This window comes from Rhinatrema bivittatum, chromosome 1, assembly GCF_901001135.1.
Source record: "Rhinatrema bivittatum chromosome 1, aRhiBiv1.1, whole genome shotgun sequence".
In the NCBI taxonomy this organism is placed as follows: domain Eukaryota; kingdom Metazoa; phylum Chordata; class Amphibia; order Gymnophiona; family Rhinatrematidae; genus Rhinatrema; species Rhinatrema bivittatum.
Genome location: NC_042615.1, coordinates 673933631 through 673955901, shown reverse-complemented (window position 1 = coordinate 673955901; position 22271 = coordinate 673933631). Strand labels below are relative to the sequence as shown.

Sequence of the window (22271 nt, the reverse complement as noted above, 5' to 3'; positions counted from 1 at the left end):
GCTGGAGGGATGTCTCCCACATAACATATTTTACTCTCAGACTAATAAATAAAAACAGGGTTGCAGTAAAGGCAGATTAAATGTATGTCCATTACATTTATGTTATGTTTCTGTTATGTTGTTCATTATATCAAATTTGTAATTTTAAAGTAAATATTTGAATTATACTATTACATTGTTTTATATGCCTAATTTTGTCTTATTTATGGTCATTTTAATTTTAGCGATGTATTTTATTATAGTATAGAAGCGTAAAATTTAAAATGGTTATTAGATTTTTTGATTAACACTATACAACCACACGGGTGGATTTTAAATGCCCTGCTCGCGTAAATCCGCCCGGATTTACGCGAGCAGGGCCCTCGCGCTCCGGCGCGCCTATTTTGCTTAGGCCGCCGGCGCACGCAGAGCCCCGGGATGCGCGTAAGTCCCGGGGTTTTTTTAAGGGGGCGGGGCCGAATGACGCGGCGTTTCGGGGGCGGGACACGGCATTTCGGGGGCGGGACCGGGGTCATGGTTGAGGCTTCCGGACCAGCCCCCGGGTCAGATGACGGCGCGCCAGCAGTCTGCTGGCGTGCCTAGATTTACGTCTGCTTCTAGCAGGCGTAAATCGAGGGACAAAGGTAAGGGGGGGGGTTTAGATAGGGCCGGGGGGGTGGGTTAGGTAGGGGAAGGGAGGGGAAGGTGAGGGGAGGGCGAAAGAAAGTTCCCTCCGAGGCCGCTCCGATTTTGGAGCGGCCTCGGAGGGAACGGAGGCAGGCTACGCGGCTCGGCGCGCGCAGGCTGCCCAAAATCGGCAGCCTTGTGCGCGCAGATCCAGGATTTTATAAGATACGTGCGGCTATGTGCGTATCTTATAAAATCCAGCATACTTTTGTTTGCGCCTGCTGTGCGAACAAAAGTACGCGATCGCGCTCTTTTTTAAAATCTACCCCACAATGTACACAGTCTTGATTGTTTGTCAGATAGACGGTATATAAAAATAAATAAATAAATAAATAACCCGCGGTCCTGGATGATGACATTATCGGGCCCCGCTATTTAAGGCAGGGCCCGCTACTCACTCTTTGCCTTGGCAACAGGTCTCCACGCTATTCATGTGTTCCATTGCCCGTTCATGTTCCTGACTTCGTTCCTCATTCCTGAGTCCGTTCCTGGTTCCTTCCTAGCCTCTGCCTTGGACTGATTACTGGCTTTGACCCTTGCTTTGTTGGACCAAGCTCAGGACTGATTACTGGCTTTGACCCTTGTTTCGTTGAACCATGCTCAGGACTGATTACTGGCTTTGACCCTTGCTTTGTTGGACTACGCTCTGGCCTGATTTCTGGCTTCGACCCTTGCTCCACCATACCTTTCCTTGCACTTCTGCCTTCCCTGACTCCAGCCTGTTCCTGACCTCACCACTGGTATCTCTACAGACTTGGCTTTGTTAGGCTTTGGCCTTCTACTGCCCGGGATTCACCTATCCTTGCTCTCTGATCCGTCATTGCCGCCTGGGCCTCTGGACTCTTGCCTCATCTTGCCTCATCCGGACCTGTCCAATACCTCTGCTGGTCTCTGGCTGCCTACTCCGAACATCCACCGGGATTCATCTGACAGAGACCTGCCTAAGACCAACTGGCCCCAGCACCCAAGGGCTCAACCTGTGGGGAACGAGGGCTGGTACTGGCGAAGCTCCAGTCGGCCTCCATCTCCCAGCCTGCTCTACCTCCCGATGGTGGGGACCCATGGGGCTTACCCTATGGGTAGCATCAACCCCACCTTGGGCCAAGGGTCCACCACCAGCGCAACAATATTTTCAGACTTCGATCGCCAAGATGAGGATCATCTTTCACAAAGGAGTATTTAGGGGTGGATTTTAAAAGGGTTACAGAATGTTAGGCAATATTAGGAAGGGAAAGGTTAATAAAATGGAAAATGTCATAATACCTCACCTTGAGACCGCACCTTGAATACTGTGTACAATTCTGGTTGCCGCATCTCAAAAAAGATATAGTTGCGATGGAGAAGGTACAGAGAAGGGCAACCAAAATGATAAAGGGGATGGAACAACTCCCTTATGAGGAAAGGCTGAAGAGGTTAGGGCTGTTCAGCTTGGAGAAGAGACAGCTGAGGGGGGATGTGATAGAGGTCTTTAAGATCATGAGAGGTTTTGAATGAGTAGATGTGAATCGGTTATTTACACTTTCGGATAATAGAAGGACTAGGGGGCATTCCATGAAGTTAGCAAGTAGCACATTTAAGACTAATCGGAGAAAATTCTTTTTCACTCAACGCACAATTAAGCTCTGGAATTTGTTACCAGAGGATATGGTTAGTGCAGTTAGTGTAGCTGGGTTCAAAAACATGTTTGGATAAGTTCTTGGAGGAGAAGTCCATTAACTGCTATTAATCAAGTTTACTTAGGGGTAGATCTTAAAAAAATACGCGATCGCGTACTTTTGTTCGCACACCAGGCACGAACAAAAGTACGCTGGATTTTATAAGATACGCACGTAGCCGCGCGTATCTTATAAAATCCGGGGTCAGCGCGGGCAAGGGGGTGCACATTTGTGCAACCTGCACGCGCCGAGCCCAGCGCGCGCTGCCTGTTCCCTCCGAGGCCGCTCCGATTTCAGAGCGGCCTTGGAGGGAACTTTCCTTTGCCCTCCCCTCACCTTCCCCTCCCTTCCCCTACCTAACCCACCCCCCCGGCCCTATTTAACCCCCCCCCTACCTTTGTTGGCAAAGTTACGCCTGCTGAAAGCAGGCGTAACTTTGCACACACCGGCCGGCAGCCCCGCTCCGTGTTCCGGTCCCGGGGGCTGGTCCGGAGGCCTCGACCATGCCCCCGGGCCGGCGCCAAGCCCCCAGGCCTGCCCCCGAAACGCCGCGGCACGCCCCCGAAATGCCGCGTTGTTTCGGGAACACCCCCTCCCCGCCCCTTTTACAAAGCCCCGGGACTTACGCGCGTCCCGGGGCTCTGCGCGTGCCGGCGGCCTATGCAAAATAGGTGCGCCAGCGCGCGTGCAGGCCTTTTATAATCTGCTCCTTAGGGAATAGCCACTGCTATTAATTGCTTAAGTAACATGGGATCTTCTTGGTGTTTGGGTAATTGCCAGGTTCTTGTTGCCTGGTTTGGCCTCTGTTGTAAATAGGATGCTGGGCTTGATGGACCCTTGGTCTGACCCAGCATGGCAATTTCTTATGTTCTTATGTTCATACGTATATTACGTGCGTAACCCTGAAAACCTGCTCCTGTGTGCGCCAAGCCTATTTTGCTTGGCGCAAGCCCCAGGACATGTGTAAGTCCCAGGGCTTGAAAAAATGGGCGGGGAAAGGGCATGGCGGGGTGGTCCATGGGTGGGGGCATGGCCAGAGGCCTCTCCACTGCCTTTGGGCCCGGGGATCTCGTGCGGCACTCGGCTGGCATGTGCAATCTAAATAAAAAAATAAAGATAGGGGGGGATTTAGGTAGGGCTGGTGGGCGGGTTAGATAGGGAAGGAAGGGGAAGGTGGGGGGGCAGAAGGAAAGTTCCCTCCGAGGCTGCTCCGATTTTGGAGCAGCCTTGGAGGGAACGGGGAAAGCCATCGGGGCTCCCCTAGGGCTTGGTGCGCACAAGGTGCACAAGTGTGCACCTCCTTGCGCGCGCCGACCCCGGATTTTATAGCATGCACACGGCTGATGCGCATGTTATAAAATCGGGCGTAGATTTGTGCGCGCCGGGTTGCGCACAAAAATCTACGCTCGCGCGTAGGTACGAATATCTGGCCCTTAGTGTATATATTTTTTTTATCATCTTCTTTGGGAATTATCTGACCTCTATAAATGCCCCAAATAAATTAAAATTAAATTAAAATGCAATAAAATGATGGCCCTCAGAGACACTCCAGCCAGAGGCCATCTACTTTAACCATTCCAAAATTAAACAGAGCATATTGTGTAAATATAGCCCACAGCATATTAACAGTTTCCAAATTGAGAAAATTCCTATGATCCAAAAATATGGCAACTGATCTATTATCTTTAAATCAAGCTGCTAATATATATGTATATATGTATATATATATATATATATATATATATATATATAAGAAAGAAAACTTGTAAACATCTACACATCTTAACAGAAGACACCTCAGATCTATGACAACACAGTACTGCTGGCTTTTGAGTATAATTAGCTTGATTCTAGGTAGGTTACATCATGTGTTTTCTATGCCTACCAACAAATCCTTCATCATTTCTCACATCAATTTACAGCTAATTTTTCCTCATCTATCCCCCTTCTCTTTTCTCTATTTGGCAGAGTGAGGGATGCAATCTCTTTCAGTCATATTTGACCCTACCATTACCCTTCTTAATTTCTTCAGTGGGTCACCATTTCCTAAATTACATCTCATACTCCCTTTAAAAGACTTCTATATGTATTCCACTATACCTCAGCCATCTTCCATATGTTCTTCCCTGCTGTTTGAATTTTGTGCAATCCTCACTCCTCTATGCTTTTTTGTTCCTTCAGTGTCCTTGCAGCTCTTTTTCATCTATTTTCCATATCCTGTCTCTACAATTGCCCCTTTCTCTGTCTGCTAAACCTTTTATATATAATTTCTAGTTCACTCAGAATACAGTATTTCAATGAAATCTTCAGTTAGGCAGCTCACTGAATCCAGAAACGTTGTATCTGTGCTGCTATTTCCACTGATATTATGCTTCAACTAGAAATTAAATATATTAGGATAGGTACTTAACAAATTCTGTAACTATTCCCTTTTGTTCTCTATCTATATGTTTTTTGATTTTTTTATAAGTGTGTACTTTCTCCCTCTTAGCTTATGCAGGATTGTGTACTTTAGTATTGTTCTATAGGGTGCACTTGTGCTTACAATCCCAGAAAACAAGGAAGCCGATCCAACGTAGCAGCAATGCAACCAAAACAAAATTAGATCAGTGTCAGGAAATACTTTAATTAATTTAATTATATCTTTTTAAATTTATGGTACAAAACAGCACAAATGCACAAGTTGGCGTCTGTGCATTTGTGCTGTTTTGTACCATAAATTTAAACAAGATTCCTGGGGAGGAGCCAAGATGGCCGCGGCTTGAGATGCTGAACCGAGTTGCTCCGCAGATCGCTTGTGTTTTTTTTTTCCTGTTAAATTATCTTTGAAGCTTACAAACTACTCGAAATGCCACACAAGCGTAAAGGCAGGGTACGGGTATACCCTCCAAACCTTCCCAGCCCGGCGGGGCAACGATACATCACGGAGTTCGCGTCGGTGTCTCCGATAGTGGAAGCTCTTAACGCCGCTGCGGTGGAGCCGAGAGAAGCGGCGATATCGCCTGGCGAGATTTCTTTGAGCCCACCAGCCCCCCGAGGACTTCTGAGCAGCTCTCCCCTCCACCCGAACAGAGGAGTTGAAAACCCGGACGCTAAGCTTGTCGTGGGAGATCAACGTGAGGGATTTTCTGATCGGATTGGAGCAGGGCTCCCCTCCCCCCACCTGTTGGAGGTACGTGAAGGGTCCTCGAGGACTTTGGGGGACGAGGATAAGGATGGAGAATCTCTGGAAACAGCAAGAGAAAGCCCACAGGAGCAAATGGGGGGAAATATCCTGCAACCCCTGGAGTTTAAAAAGCCAGAAGTTATTACTCTTGAAGCCATATGGGAACTTATGGCTACTATGGCCCGGACTCTGAATACTCAGTCCCAATTGATCAGCAAATTTGAAAATAAAGTGGAAACTGTGGAAAAAGAACATTTGCTATTGATACAAGACCATACAACTTGCATTCAAGATCTAACTACTAAGGTTAACCAGACCCAGTCCCTCAATTCCTCAATAATGAAGGATTGTATAACATCTCAAAGGAGGCTGGAGTCTGTTGAAAATTATGTGCGTTGTGCAAATGTAAGATTGGTTAATTTCCCAAGAGTAATGGGGGAGCCAAGTTTGGTGACTTTCAAACGTTTCGCAATGGAGATCCTCAAGATTGAATCAACAAAGATTCCTACTGTGAAAAAACTCTTCTTTCTTAGGAGCAGTTCTCAGATTACCACGGGCGAAGAAAGAGAGGATTCCAATAACTTAACACAATATTTGGAGAATTCAGAGATGGAAATCATTGAAAGGGCTACCCTTTTTGTCCAATTCTATACAGAAGTAGAAAAACATTTCCTAATGAAAGCTTTTTTCCAGAATATGAATAATGATTTCATGGGAGGGGCGGTGAGGGTTTACCCTGATCTCTTGCGTCCCACCCAACAACGCCGGAGGTTATTTTTAGCTATGCGCCCGGAGGTTTTGGCCAAAGGGGCTAGCTTTGCCCTTCGTTTTCCATGTAGATGTATTGTAAAATACTCTGGAAATTTATATGTTTTCTTTATGCCAGACCAATTGAGAAAGTTTTTAGATGGAAGGGCCATAACATGAGCATTGGAGGTTAAGATGTGTGAGAACACCAAGCCGGTTTAATATATAAGTTTGTTTCAATAATGTCTTCTCTTATTTCCTTTGGGTATCCTCCCCCTTCAATTTCCTATGAAAAAACAAATGAATGAATATTATGCTATCCATTATATATGATTATATGTATTATGGAAATATACATTTTCCTTTGTTAACATTTTCTGTAATTTCAGTCAAGGTATATTCTTGTAATTATTTTGAAAACCCATAAATAAAGAATTAAAAAAAAAAAAACAAAAACAAGATTCCTGCGGTGGACAACTACAGTAGACGTCCTGTTTGCTGAGATGTTAATCGGTTTACAGACTGTGCTCTGAGCTATTGTGCCTAACCCCTGAAGCAGCCTATATTGTATGGGTGAAACTTGGTCCGAGTTGGGCACTGATTTTTACCTTTAATTAAAGTTTTTTCTTGTGTTTACAATAACAGACAATGTCAACGACATTGTCTATATCATTTCAAGTCATTTTTAATAGGAAACAACAAAAAAACCCATGATATTTTATTTTTTTCATTTTTCATTTTTAGTGCACACTAATTCAAAATAGTGCATACTAAATTGAAATAGTACACACTAAATAAAATAGCATGTATTAGCACAAACAGTATCTCCTAACTCATATATAGTTGAATTTTAAAAGTCCATGCACCAAAACTGGAAGATACATGAGTATGTCCAGTGGGCACATGCTGAGCAGATTTTAAAAGCTGCCCATTTACATTTGTATCTTCTGGTACATGCACAGTGAGAAAGCCCAAAAAAGGGGTAAGGCATGGGCGTGGTCTGGGTGGGTCAAGGGTGGGACATGGGCAATCTGGGACTTTAACATGAAATGTGCACGCAAGTATTTAGGTACACAAGCGCACATTTTAATCCCCTGCTGCATAACTTTAATATTGCTATGGATGGCATATAAGTAATAAAATAAAATAAAACTAGGCTAGCCAGTGAGGTTTTAAAGGCTGGAGCTAACAAGGGGAAAGAGAAGCTAATAACCTAGGGTGGGGTTGGAAGGCCTATCCCTTAACTGAGTGAACTGGGAATGAACTGAGAAAACTAGGAATGGTATCGGTGTGCGTCCCTTATACAATTCCCCCACATAAGTGCTAGAGGCGACATTTGCATGCACATGCGCACATCCATATAAAATTATGCACACATGTAAATGCTTTAAGCCTATTTTATACCATGTGCGCATATATGCACATTTCTTATAAAATGTTCACGTCCTTTAGTGCAAGCTGACTTACGCACAGCACACCAGTTTCAAATTTACCGTCATAGTGTGAACTAATACAAATAAAGGATACTTTTCAATGATCTCCATGCAGCCGCATATATGCTCATATATGGGTGTGCAGAGATCTATTGTAATATTTTATAATTTGTGTGTATCTAGTCCATGCAGATTATAAAATACACATATATACGCTTTCAAACATATGTGTATATGTTTCAGTATGTGTTGATATTTGCAATGTACTGAAAGCATGTACTTTCGCTACCCATTTTATAAACATACACAAATATATTTTAAGCACCTAAAAAAATATTACTTGATTGCACAAAACCATGATTTACACACAGAACTATGTATATTTTAAAATATGCACGCGTACTTGAAATCATCAGTTTGCCGGTACCTCTACCCAGTTCATCTAATCTCTTCCTAGTTCACCGAGATTCTCCTAGTTCACCCTGAATCCCCAGTTCACCCAGACCTCCCATACAAAAATAGCAGGCAAAGGATGTAACTGATATCAATGGTGTAAAATTGTGCAAATACTTTACTTAATCTATTTGCGCACATCTCATATAATAAAGCAGTTTACACACATACCTCTTGGCCCTGCCCCAGAACATCTCTAGACTGCTCCTTTTTTGTGCAGGTGAATGTGTGCATGAAACCAAAAAATGCATGTACTTTTGATATTTATAAAATAGCATGTATGTGAATAGAAGCTACTTACAAGCATATATGCTAATTTTATGTGCAAAACTCTTTTGAAAATTAACTTGATGTGCGTTAGTATGCACTATTTCAATTTCTTGTGCACTAATTTGAATGAGTGTACACTAAAACAATACTTAAATTATAAAATGAAAATTTTAAAAAATGAAACTAAAGAAAATTGAAATATTTCAAAAAACAAAAATTAAACCATATGAAAAAGTTTGCCATACAGACCTATTATTCTAAAAATAAATGAACATTCATAATAAAGTTAATAGACTTTATTATTACTGAACTGATGCTAAATATTTTAGATGAGGAAACCCTTTTCTTGGTCACTATTTCCTTAGTCAATGGGGCAGATTTAATAATTTGTTCTCCAATTTAACTTCATTTAAAACATCAGTAAATGCTACTAAAATGGGCAGATCATAAAACACGCACCCTACATAAAGAGATTTAGTGAATTCAAATTGTAGTCTCCAGAATAAAGAAGGGAACATGGGGTCCTGCATAGGAGGCTTATGAATAAAATCAGAAGCTTGGGAGTGAGCACCAACTTGGTGATGTGGATTACAAACTGGTTGACTGATAGAACCTACTCTGAAGAGAGAATGGTGTTAAACAGTGTACCACAAGGATCGGTGTTGGGACTGGTCCTGTTCAATTTCTTTGTGAGAGACATTGTGGGAGGGATAGAAGGTAAACTTCGTCTATGTGTGGATGATACTAAGATCTGTAATAGAGTGGACACACCGGAAGGAGGAGAGAGAATGAGACGTGATTTCAGGAAGCTGGGAGAGTGGTTGAAGATATGGCAGCTGGGATTCAATGCCAAGAAGTGCAGAGTCATGCATCTGGGGTGTGGTAATCCTAAGAGCTGTATGTGATGGAGGGGGAAGGGCTGTTGTGCACGGAGCAAGAGAGGGACCTTAGGGTAATAGTGTCTAGAGATCTGAAGATGGCAAAGCAATGTGACAAGGTGATAGCTAAAGCCAGAAGAATGTTGGGATGCATAGAGAGAGAAATAATCAGTAAGAAAAAGGAAGTAATAATCCCCTTGTACAGGTCCTTGGTGAGCCACCTGGAGAATTGTGTTCTGTTCTGGAGACCGTATCTCAAAAGAGACACAGACAGAATGGAGGTGGTCCAGAGAAGGGCCACAAAAATGGTGGGGGTCTCCATCAAATGACTTACAAAGAGAGGTTGAAGGACCTAAATATATATACCCTGGAGGGGAGGAGGTGCAGGGGAGATATGATAGAGACCTTCAGATACCTGAAAGGTTTTAATGATGCACAATCAACAAACCTTTTCAGTTGGAAATAAATCAATAGAACTAGGTGTCACATAATGAAACTCCAGGGAGGACAACTCAGAACCAATGTCAGGAAACATTTCTTCATGAAGAGGGTGGTGGATGCCTGAAATGCCCTTCTGGAAGAGGTGGAGAAGACAAAAACAGTGAAAGACTTCAGAGGGGCATGGGATAAATACTGTTGGCTGAATTTTAAGAGGCCCAGGTATGTAAATACCGGGGTTTATGTGCGTGGCTGGGCCTTGTGCACGGTGCATGCATTTTACAATAGGCCCAGCCACACACATAAACCCCGGTACATGCCGAAGTGCCGGGCCTCTTCAAAGGGGGGAGCCGGGGGGGGGGCAGGTCGGGATGGCACCATTCAATGCTGTTCTGGGGAAGCATGCGCCGGCAGCTGGCCAATATGCGGAGATTACATCTGCTCCAGAGGAGCAGTAAGTACTAAAATAAAACATTTGGGGATGGAGTGGACTGGGAGGGAACTGAGGGAGGCCTGATTGCGTCGCCATGCATATTTGGAAAAAATTCCCTCCCTGTGCGTCGGATTTTAAAATTCAGCGCACATGTATGCACAGCCATCAAATTTTATAACATGCGCACTGGTGTGTGCATGTTATAAAATCAGCACATCCATTTGCATGCTCCGGGAACCGTGCACACATAGACGGGTGCACTCTGCTTTTAAAATCAACCCCTGTGGGTCCTTAAAGGTTAGAGGATAGAAATAAAGAAAAGAGTGATTTGGGTAACTTGCTGGTGTGGCAGTTACTACCCTAAACCAATAAGCCTTCATACTGTTGATGCAATTCCATTACTGCTCTCTGCTTTAATGGCAGGGGGAAAAGAGGAAAAGGAGAATTAGATTCAGATAGCAACCAACAAGGACATTGAACTTTATGGTCTTGGAAAAGAAATAACTTGCTGGAATGCCCTTCCGGAGAAGGTGGTGAAGACAAATACAGTGAAAGATTTCAAAGGGGCAAGGGACAAACAGTGTGGCTAGAGGATGGAAATGAAGAAAAGAGTGCATGGGGGTATCTTATTGGTGTGGTGGTTACTAGTCTAAACCAATAAACCTTCATATTGTTGATGTAACTCCATTATTGCTCTCTGCTTTAACAGTGGGGAGCAAAATGGAAAAGGGGAATTAGATTCAGACAGCAACCAACAAGGACATTGAATTTTGTGGTCTGGAAAAACATGTAACTTGCTGATGCAGTTGTTACTACCCTTGACCAATAAGCCTGATATTTTTGATGCAATTCCAACATTGTTCTCTGCTTGAACAGCAAGAATTAACAGGGAATTGGACTCAGACAGCAATCAACAAGGGTCCTGGCTTAGATGGTTTGGGAAACTAATTATGGGGGTGGCCTGTATGGCATGGCAGATGCTACCATAGGCTTGCTGGACAGACTGGATGACCGTTTGGTCCTTTTCTGCCATCATATTCTATGTTTCTATGGGGTCAGGAGATTACATGATAGAAGATTTTAAATATCTACCAAGTTTCTATATGGTACAAGAAGATATTTATTTATTTATTTATTTATTTATTTATTTATTTATTTATTTAAAGGCTTTTATATACCGATAGCCGTTTGCACATTGTATCGGTTTAAAAAGAACATTGCACTTATAAAATGAATCATAACAGTTACATGGAACAAATTGGTAAAATATAGGGGTAACATAAATAAATCAATCAGAATATAAACTGTACAACGAATCGGTTTACGAAGAACATTGAGCTTATAAAATGAGGCAAACAGTTACATGGAACAAGTTGGAGAAAAATCGAGAAAGCATAAATAAAAGGTATTTAAATCAATCAGAATGTAAACTAAGTACAAATACAAGTAAGTAGACTGTTCTTGTCGGGGGGGGTCAGAATTATGATCTAATTAAGAGCTACTTACAAGAAAGAGGAGAGGAGAAATAATAAGATTAGCATGTAAGATAAATACAGTATACAGGAAGATCAAAGAGAGGAGGAGGTAGAGAAATTTGACATGTTTTTGCAGGGGGGAATAAGGAGGGTGGTGTTAGTCAAAGGCTTGTTTGAAGAGCCATGTTTTTTATTTTTTTTAAATTTCTGTGTGCATGGCTCTATGCGGAGGTCGGGGGGGCATAGTGTTGCACATTGAAGGACCTGCTATGGAGAATGCTCGGTCCCTCGTGGAGGAGAGGTGTGTGAGTTTGGGAGAAGGTATATATAAAAGTTCCTTGGTAAGCTGATCTGGTGGGTCTGTTAGAATTATGAAAGCTGAGAGCGTCGTGTAGCCATTGTATGTTTTCATTGAACAGAGTCTTGTGTATGAGGGATAGGCTTTTGTATTGAATTCTCGAGGCAATTGGGAGCCAGTGGAGGTCTCTTAGAGTGGGGGTAATGTGGTCTTTCTTGCGTGTATTAGTGAGAACTCTAGCTGTGGCATTCTGTAGAAGTTGCAGGGGTTTAAGATAATATTTTCCAGAGAAAGGAAAGCTCAAGAATAAGGTGTCATGATATGAAAGTGGAAAGAGGAAGGCTTAAAGGAAATGTGAGGAAATATTTCTTTACTGAAAGAGTAGTGAATGATTTGAATTGTCTATTAGAAGCAATGGTTGCAAGAAAAACAGAGAAGGGATCCAAGTATGCTTGGAGCAGATAAAGAAGGCAGCTATAAGGGAAGGAAATGGAGATAACTGTAGACTAAGTAGGGCCTGTGGAGATGCAATAGTTCTTGAAACTGATCAGGTGCTGCTAACCCTACCAGAACTTTAATAAATAATTCCCTCCTCTCTTCCTACAAGCCTAAGATAGGTGTAATAATATGAACTCTAGTTCTGACATTTATCCTACACAAACAATCACCTGACAGTAAAGAGAATGTTCAAATAGTGGTGGATAATTCAAGTTTGCAGTATCTTTATTACTAGGAAAACAACAGTAGAAAGTTAAGAAGACACTTCCATTGCTGCTATGACATTACATTGAGAATCTCACATACCTGATTCAAGAAATATTATAGGCAATATTTAATCTAATGTAAATTTAGATTTAATTAGTCAGAATGTTTGTATAGCAATTTGTTACTTAATTTTATCATTTTGACAATATTCTTTTCAAATATATTAATTCACAGGTTCATAATGAATCTCAGGGTCTCATTTATAAAGGACTCTTTCCCACTTTGTGCCTATGGTAAAAAGTAATTTAAAACCAAAGCCAGGACCAAATTTTCCTCTAATTTGCCCCTAGGTACTAGAAACAAGTGGGTCTGGATGGGTTGGGGCCCCTCTGTCAATGCAGTGGTATTGAGGTAGTTGAACACACTACAATCAATAGATGCCATGACTTTCTTCCTTTGGTGACCCTCTCTCACCTTGAACTGTCCTCTTAAAAGAGTGCAGCGCATATTCTGGACACAATGCACCCTTGGGTATATGCTTACTGTGCCTGATAGGAAGTTAGGCCCTAGGTAAGTCCCATATTTTGCAGGCATAAGCCTATTCAAATCTAAGAGAGGAGGAAGTTAAGATCATACTATTCATTTAGTGTAAAATATTTTCTAACACACACACACCTGAAAAAAGTTAAATAAGGAGTAAAGCCACTACAAGTTGTGAAAATTCTACCTGCAACCATTGTGATTGGTCACTACGACCAGAAGTCCAGGCATTCACTTTGCCTTGTTTATCTAGCCGGGCTTTCCTTGGCTCCCAGGTGAACATGTCCATGTTGAGAGTTCTGAAGACACTAGAGGCAGTAATCTGATAATCCTGTATGTGTCCTGACTTCATTCCTAAAGGTTCAGAGCAACCTATAAAAACAAACAAAAAATGACAATGGGTATTAAGGATAGGAATAGCTGACTAAGAGATAAAATATGAGGAGTTTTTTTTTCAAGAGATTTCTACATTTCAGTCTCTTTTCTTTACAGTAAGTATCACTTGGTTTGTTTGTATCATATTTGTTTCAGTGGTCCCATATGTGCATGTGCAGGCATATAGCATGTAACACCCAGTGCTACATGCTGACCATTGCTGCACCATTCAGCTTCCCTGGGGATGCTCAGGGGTGATCTTGAGCATGACATGCAGTTTCAGCCCTACTGAGTGGCATGGCTGGAAGGAACCCAAGCCCTACCAATTGAAGAAGAAGTGCAGAGACTATTCCCACTGTACCTGCAAGTCTGAGTGGGTAGCAACCTATGCTGGCTACAGGATAAATACCACCATTGTGGGAGTGAAGTCATTCATGTGGGTTGAAAAACAGCTGCAGAGGAAGAAGTGGGAGGAGAGAGGAGGTACACTCAAATGGTAACTTTTAAACAGATGTGCAAGCAACATGTGTGCAGATTCATTGGCCCATGACAAGTCCATTTTATAACATATGCACATATATGCGTGCATGTTATAAAATTGCCTGAATGCGTGCAAATGTGTGCTCAATTTTAAGTGGGCACGTGCCTATGCTCGCAAATGCTGCTTCTACCACATAAGTGGGTGGCTTTTAATAGACATGCTGCCAATGTCATTACCTGTTTTCTCAGTTTGTTCCCAGTTTGCCCAGGTAAGGGACTTCAAAATCCCCTAGTTTAATAACCTCCCTTCCCCCCTGTTAGCTCCAACCCTTAAAACTCCACCAATTTATTTATTTTATTACTTGTAAGTCCTCTATAGCAAAAGTAAAATTCTGCAGCAGGTGACCCCAGCACGTGCCTGTGCACATATTTATGCACTGATTTGAAGCTGAAATCCAGGAATGCCCAGACCACATCCAATCCCCACTTCTTTTTTGGAACTTTTCATGTGTGTGTGCAGTGGGAGATATGTGAACATAAGAACATAAGAAAATGCCATACTGGGTCAGACCAAGGGTCCATCAAGCCCAGCATCCTGTTTTCCAACAGTGGCCAATCCAGGCCATAAGAACCTGGCAAGCACCCAAAAACTAAGTCCATTCCATGTAACCATTGCTAATGGCAGTGGCTATTCTCTAAGTGAACTTAATAGCAGGTAATGGACTTCTCTTCTAAGAACTTATCCAATCTTTTTTTAAACACAGCTATACTAACTGCACTAACCACATCCTCTGGCAACAAATTCCAGAGTTTAATTGTGCGTTGAGTAAAAAAGAACTTTCTACGATTAGTTTTAAATGTGCCCCATGCTAACTTCATGGAGTGCCCCTAGTCTTTCTACTATCCGAAAGAGAAAATAACCGATTCACATCTACCCGTTCTAGACCTCTCATGATTTTAAACACCTCTATCATATCCCCCCTCAGCCGTCTCTTCTCCAAGCTGAAAAGTCCTAACCTCTTTAGTCTTTCCTCATAGGGGAGTTGTTCCATTCCCCTTATCATTTTGGTAGCCCTTCTCTGTACCTTCTCCATCGCAATTATATCTTTTTTGAGATGCGGCGACCAGAATTGTACACAGTATTCAAGGTGCGGTCTCACCATGGAGCGATACAGAGGCATTATGACATTTTCCGTTTTATTCACCATTCCCTTTCTAATAATTCCCAACATTCTGTTTGCTTTTTTGACTGCCGCAGCACACTGTACTGACAATTTCAATGTGTTATCCACTATGACACCTAGATCTCTTTCTTGGGTTGTAGCACCTCATATGGAACCCAACATTGTGTAATTATAGCATGGGTTATTTTTCCCTATATGCATCACCTTGCACTTATCCACATTAAATTTCATCTGCCATTTGGATGCCCAATTTTCCAGTCTCACAAGGTCTTCCTGCAATTTATCACAATCTGCTTGTGATTTAACTACTCTGAACAATTTTGTGTCATCTGCAAATTTGATTATTTCACTCGTCGTATTTCTTTCCAGATCATTTATAAATATATTGAAAAGTAAGGGTCCCAATACAGATCCCTGAGGCACTCCACTGTCCACTCCCTTCCACTGAGAAAATTGCCCATTTAATCCTACTCTCTGTTTCCTGTCTTTTAGCCAGTTTGCAATCCACGAAAGGACATCACCACCTATCCCATGACTTTTTACTTTTCCTAGAAGCCTCTCATGAGGAACTTTGTCAAACGCCTTCTGAAAATCCAAGTATACTATATCTACCGGTTCACCTTTATCCACATGTTTATTAACTCCTTCAAAAAAGTGAAGCGGATTTGTGAGGCAAGACTTGCCCTGGGTAAAGCCATGCTGACTTTGTTCCATTAAACCATGTCTTTCTATATGTTCTGTGATTTTGATGTTTAGAACACTTTCCACTATTTTTCCTGGCACTGAAGTCAGGCTAACCAGTCTGTAGTTTCCCGGATCGCCCCTGGAGCCCTTTTTAAATATTGGGGTTACATTTGCTATCCTCCAGTCTTCAGGTACAATGGATGATTTTAATGATAAGTTACACATTTTTACTAATAGGTCTGAAATTTCATTTTTTAGTTCCTTCAGAACTCTGGGGTGTATACCATCCGGTCCAGGTGATTTACTACTCTTCAGTTTGTCAATCAGGCCTACCACATCTTCTAGGTTCACCGTGATTTGATTCAGTCCATCTGAATCATTACCCATGAAAACCTTCTCCATTACGGGTACCTCCCCAACATCCTCTTCAGTAAACACCGAAGCAAACAAATCATTTAATCTTTCCACGATGTCCTTATGTTCTCTAAGTGCCCCTTTAACCCCTTGATCATCTAATGGTCCAACTGACTCCCTCACAGGCTTTCTGCTTCGGATATATTTTAAAAAGTTTTTACTCTGAGTTTTTGCCTCTACAGCCAACTTCTTTTCAAATTGTCTCTTAGCCTGTCTTATCAATGTCTTACATTTATCTTGCCAATGTTTATGCTTTATCCTATTTTTTTCTGTTGGATCCTTCTTCCAATTTTTGAATGAAGATCTTTTGGCTAAAATAGCTTCTTTCACCTCCCCTTTTAACCATGCCAGTAATCGTTTTGCCTTCTTTCCACCTTTCTTAATGTGTGGAATACATCTGGACTGTGCTTCTAGAATGGTATTTTTTAACAATGACCACGCCTCTTGGACATTTTTTACTTTTGTAGCTGCTCCTTTCAGTTTTTTCTAACAATTTTTCTCATTTTATCAAAGTTTCCCTTTTGAAAGTTTAGCACGAGAGCCTTGGATTTGCACACTGTTCCTTTTCCAGTCATTAAATCAAATTTGATCATATTATGATCACTATTGCCAAGCGGCCCCACCACCGTTACCTCTCTCACCAAGTCCTGTGCTCCACTGAGAATTAGATCTAAAATTGCTCCCTCTCTTGTCGGTTCCTGAACCAATTGCTCCATAAAGCTATCATTTATTCCATCCAGGAATGTTATCTCTCTAGCTTGACCTGATGATACATTTACCCAGTCTATATTGGGGTAATTGAAGTCTCCCATTATTACTGCACTACCAACTTGGTTAGCTTCCCTAATTTCTCTTAGCATTTCACTGTCCATCTCACCATCTTGACCAGGTGGACGGTAGTATACCCCTATCACTATAGTCTTCCCTGACACACAAGGGATTTCTACCCATAAAGATTCAATTTTGTATTTAGTCTCATGCAGGATGTTTATCCTGTTGGACTCTATGCCATCCCGGACATAAAGTGCCACACCTCCTCCCGAGTGCTCCTCTCTGTCATTGCGATATAATGTGCATACTCAGGCGGCTTTTAAAATCCCCTTGGCGCACACCGGCCTGACATATTTGCGTATCTCAGTTTTGGTGTGCATCAGACTTTTAAAATTCACCTTTTAGTGCCTATGTGTAAATGTAGGGAGGCCATCAGCCAATCATTTTAGATGAGACTTTTCAATTAAAATTAGTATAGCTGAAACAGAAGATCAAATGTAACAATTGCCTGTGAAAAGAAAGAACAGGTTATAGTAGTGGTTCTCAACCTATGTGCTTAGACATCCAAGCTAGTGTGAATTTCAGGATATCCAGAAAGAATATGCATGAAATAGATTTGCATATATTGGAGGTAGTACATGCAAACTTATCTCATGTATAATACTCATTGTAGATATCCAAAAACCCAAACTGGGTTTAGAACCAAAGTTTACCAGGCTCAAATCCCACTGCCGCTACTTGTGATCTTGGGCAAGTCACTTTACCTTCTGCTGCCTCAGGTACAATATTTGTGAGCCCCCTGAGGATAAGGAAATATCCATAGTATCTGAATGTTTTGAAGTGCCAAAAAGCAGAATATAAAATAAAATAAATAAGTTGAAGGAGAGTGACAAAAAGTTATGGCAAATTCATTCATTTTTTTGCTTAAGATTTGTTTTCCTCAGTTATTCATCTTCAGTTACTTCAAGGATTGATTACGGCAACATCTTATATATATAAAAACTGCAACTAGCATATAATATAATTGTGCATCTCTCAACAGGTTACAAGCAAAGGTATAGCATCACACCCATTTTAAGGGAGTTGCAATGAGCCAGTGATATTCAGAGTATGGTTTAAGCTGCTAACTTTGGGGTAATATTTTAAAAGGATTTGCATGCTTAAAACTGGGTTTTATGTGTGTAAGTTTACTTTATATGTGAAAATGGCATTTTTAAAATTGCCATGATATATGCTACTTTTATGCACATTGCTTTTTAAAGCTCTCAATGGTTATGAGTCAAGCTATTTGTATATTTCCTTAAGAGCTCTGAGATCTAAGAATGAAGCCTTTCTTAAGATTTCAACTATTAAGGAAGTTAATTTGGTAATATATAGAGCACCCTTTCTTAGAGTTGCCAGTCTCTGGAACAATGTTCGAAAATTAATTAGATATGGCAGCCTTACGATCTATTGAAATATGACTGGCCAAGCTTTCCCAGAATCTATGTTAAAGGGAAGACCTGGGATAACTTCTCAGGACCAGCTTCTGCTTCCCAGACCAGAAGGGACAGGTAATAATGTAGAGGCAACATTCATTGCCTCTAGAACAAAGGTAGTTTTCATTGCATGCAAATATATCTCATTCAAATTCATTATGGATATTCTGAAAACCAGGCCTGTTCTGGATCTTGAAGACTGGCGTTGGTCATTCCTGCCCTAGGAAGAGTGTGCCTCAGTCAGTGTTCCCTCTAAGCTTCAAAGGAGTTCATCTATAGGGATGATAGCTGGTTAATTTTGAGGTAGGTTTGTGAGAGAACAATTTGGATGAGTATACATAATTGTATATTATCCGTGGTGGAGGTCGTTCTAGGAGAATACAATTTTGGAATACCTCGCCTTTGTCCTCTGGGAGCTTCTTCCTGATATTGCTACTGTGCTCCATGGTTTGCCTGTGTCCTCTAACCTGAACCATCCTTGTCCCACCTTCCTCTAATGTCATCACAGGACAGAAAAGGTTGCCGGGGATTCTGGAGGTGCCATGCGCCAGCACAGTGTAACACCCACACAAAGGAACACAAAAAAGGAACTTGAGTCTTTACATAACAACATAAGAACTTTCCACATTGGGTCAGACTGAGAGTCCATCAAGTCCAGTATCTGAAAGCATTCAATCTAGGTCACAAGTACCTGACAAGATTCCAAACAGTAAATAGATCCCATGCTGCTATTGCCAATAAAAGTAGTGGCTATTTCTTAAATCCACTTGGTTAAAAACAGTTTATTGACTTCTCCTCCAGGAATTTGTGCAAACATTTTTTAAACCCAGCAATGCTAACTGCCTTAACCACATTCTCTGGCAATGAATTCCAGAGCTTAATTGTACAGTGAGCGAAAAAGAATTTTCTCCACTTTGTTTTGAATGTGCCACTTATTAACTTCATGGATTAATCTTTGTATTTTTTGAAAGAGTATAATTACCTGTTCTATTCCACACATGATTTATATACCTCTATCTTATCCCCCCTCATCTCTTTTCCAAGCTAAACAGATCCAAACTTTTAAGGCTTTCCTCACAGTTGAGCTATTCCATTCCTTTTATCATTTTGGTCACCCTTCTTTGTACTTTTTCTAATGCAGCTATATCTTTTTTGAGATGCGGCGACCAGAATTGCACACAGTACTCATCAACCCGCACCAAGGGACACAGTCATTTTATAATATATGCGCACATATGTGTGCATGTTATAAAATAGTCTGGCCAAGCACACATGTGTGCCAAAGTTTAAGTGGGTGCGTGTATGTGCACGCAAATCCTGCTTCTATTATATAAGTCAGTTAAACTATTTTGACCCCAGTTCACCCAGTCAAGGAGTAGGTCCTTCGAACTGCCCTAGTTTAATAACTTTCCCTTCCCCCAGTTAGCCTCAACCCTTAAAACCTTGCACAGCTGCCTATTTTTACTTATTTTATAACTTACATCTTCTCCATAGCAGAAATGAACTTACACGACAGGGGATCTGGGTGTGTGCCAAGGCGTGTAAGTATTTAAGCATACATCTCTGATTCATGCCCCAAAAAGGCCATGCCACACTCAGATCATTCCCATGCCTTGCCTCTATTTGAAAACTTTGGCAATGCACGAGCTGCAGGAGATAAGTGCAAATTCCGGTAGCTTTTAAAATCTGCTCGGCACACGTGAGCCCAACTTATTTGTGCAGAAGAGGACCGGAAGGCTCATTTGCATACTGATCCCAGCATCCCCTGGGAGAGGAGTCCAGAGGTCACCGCAAGCGATCCAGGAATTGAATTCCACAGCCCCAGCTTCCAGAGGCCCCATACCCTTTGCAGTAGAAGAGGACAGGAAGCACGCACCTAATGGCACGTGAATCTCAAACCCTTCAATTAACTGAGTGTAGATCAATTTAATGGTGGTTAAAGAGGATTGGTAAGTATAGCTTTGGGGAATCTTTGGACTTATAAAAGTTTGGTGAAAGGTGAAATAGAGGGATATATTCTTTAGAGTTTGTGTGTGTCTGAGGTAATAAGCAAGCCAGAGATAATTAATTCTAGTATCTGTCTCTCCCACCCACTCAACCCTTGATTTTTAGGCAAGAGAAACTTTCTCATTAAAAATCAATCAGGGTCTTATCTAAATCATACTATTGTACCAGCCCTTATTGAAAGTTTAATCATCCCCTTGTAGGACACTAGCTGATTAATTAGTAAATTCACCTGTAAATTTAAAGTACTCTAATTACAACTCTCTTAGTATCCTAAACTTAAATAGGAACTCAATAAAACTAAGATGAAGGCAGCAGTCCAGCAGCAAGAGGGTGGCTTTCCAGTCTTTTGCATTGAGTGTCACATGTATGATTTTTTACCCGCCGGTGAGAGATTGTACGTATGTACTCGGTGCAAAGAGCTCCTGGCTCTCAGGGAACGAGTCCAATCTCTGGAGGCTAGTGTAGCAGACTTGGAGGAGCTGAGGCAGACCGAGAGGTACATTGATGAGACCTTCAGGGACATTGTAGCCAATTCCCAAATCCAGTCTGGCAGCCCCAGTGCTGCCTTGGATCAGAAAGGTCTCCTAGTAGGAGAACATCACCCTGGTGTAGCAGGAAGGGATCCTGTAGCAAGGACCTGCTCTCCAGGTGATGTATTGGCCTCTCGCACTGAGGACAAGCCTCCCAGGGCTACTGCCCAGGAGGGAAGGGTTAGGCTGGCCATCATAGTTGGTGATTCAATTATTAGAAATGTAGATAGCAGGGTGGCTGGTGGATGTGAGGACCGCCTGGTAACTTGCCTGCCTGGTGCAAAGGTGGCAGATCTCACGCTTCACCTAGATAGCATTATAGACAGTGCTGGGGAGGAGCCGGCTGTCATGGTACATGTGGGTACCAATGACATAGGAAAATGTGGGAGAGAGATTCTGGAAGTCAATTTTAGGCTTTTAGGTAGAAAGCTGAAATCCAGAACCTCCAGGGTGGCATTCTATGAAATGCTTCCTGTTCCACATGCAGGTCCCAGAGGCAGACAGAGCTCCAGAGTTTCAATGTGTGGATGAGATGATGGTGCAGGGAAGAGGGATTCAGTTTTGTAAGGAACTGGGGACACTTTTGGGGAAGGGGGAAACTTTTCCGAAAGGATGGGCTCCACCTTAACCAGAGTGGAACCAAGCTGCTGGCACTAATGTTCATAAAGGAGATAGAGCAGCTTTTCAACTAGAACAAGAGAGAAGCCGACAGTCACTCAGCAGTGCATGGTTCGGAGAAATGTATCCTTGAAGGATACTAGGGGTGTGCATTCGGTCCCTACGTATTGGCAATCTGCAAGGGATGTGCCAATATTCGTTGTATTTGTGGGGAAGCGAAACGTATCGCGATTCCCCAAGGATACAACTAATTTTCGCCGAATTATTCGGCCACCAATTTAAACAACCCCCTCACCCTCCTGATCCCCCCCCCAAGACTTACCAAAACTCCCTGGTGGTCCAGCGGTGGGTCCGGGAACCATCCCTGCACTCTCACACCCTCGGTACCAGTTCAAAATGGCGTCGATAGCCTTTGACCTGCTATGTCACAGGGGCTACCGGTGCCATTGTTCAGCCCCTGTCACATGGCCATCGGCGCCATCTTGTGCTCCTGCCATGTGACAGGGGCTGGCCAATGGTGTTGGTAGCTCCTGTGACATAGTAAGGGCAAGGCTATCGGCGCCATTTTGGTTG

The 22271-nt window shown here is 42.3% G+C and overlaps 1 protein-coding gene across 1 annotated transcript in view; it reads right to left on the bottom strand.

Annotated features, from left to right (window-relative positions):
• The window catches only part of EDIL3 (EGF like repeats and discoidin domains 3), a 974710-nt gene that overhangs the window by 199340 nt on the left and 753099 nt on the right, over positions 1–22271 (bottom strand). Inside the window, exon 9 of the mRNA XM_029573785.1 lies at positions 13345–13529. Within this exon, the coding sequence (XP_029429645.1) occupies positions 13345–13529 (185 nt within the window). The remainder of the gene's footprint in view (positions 1–13344; positions 13530–22271) is intronic.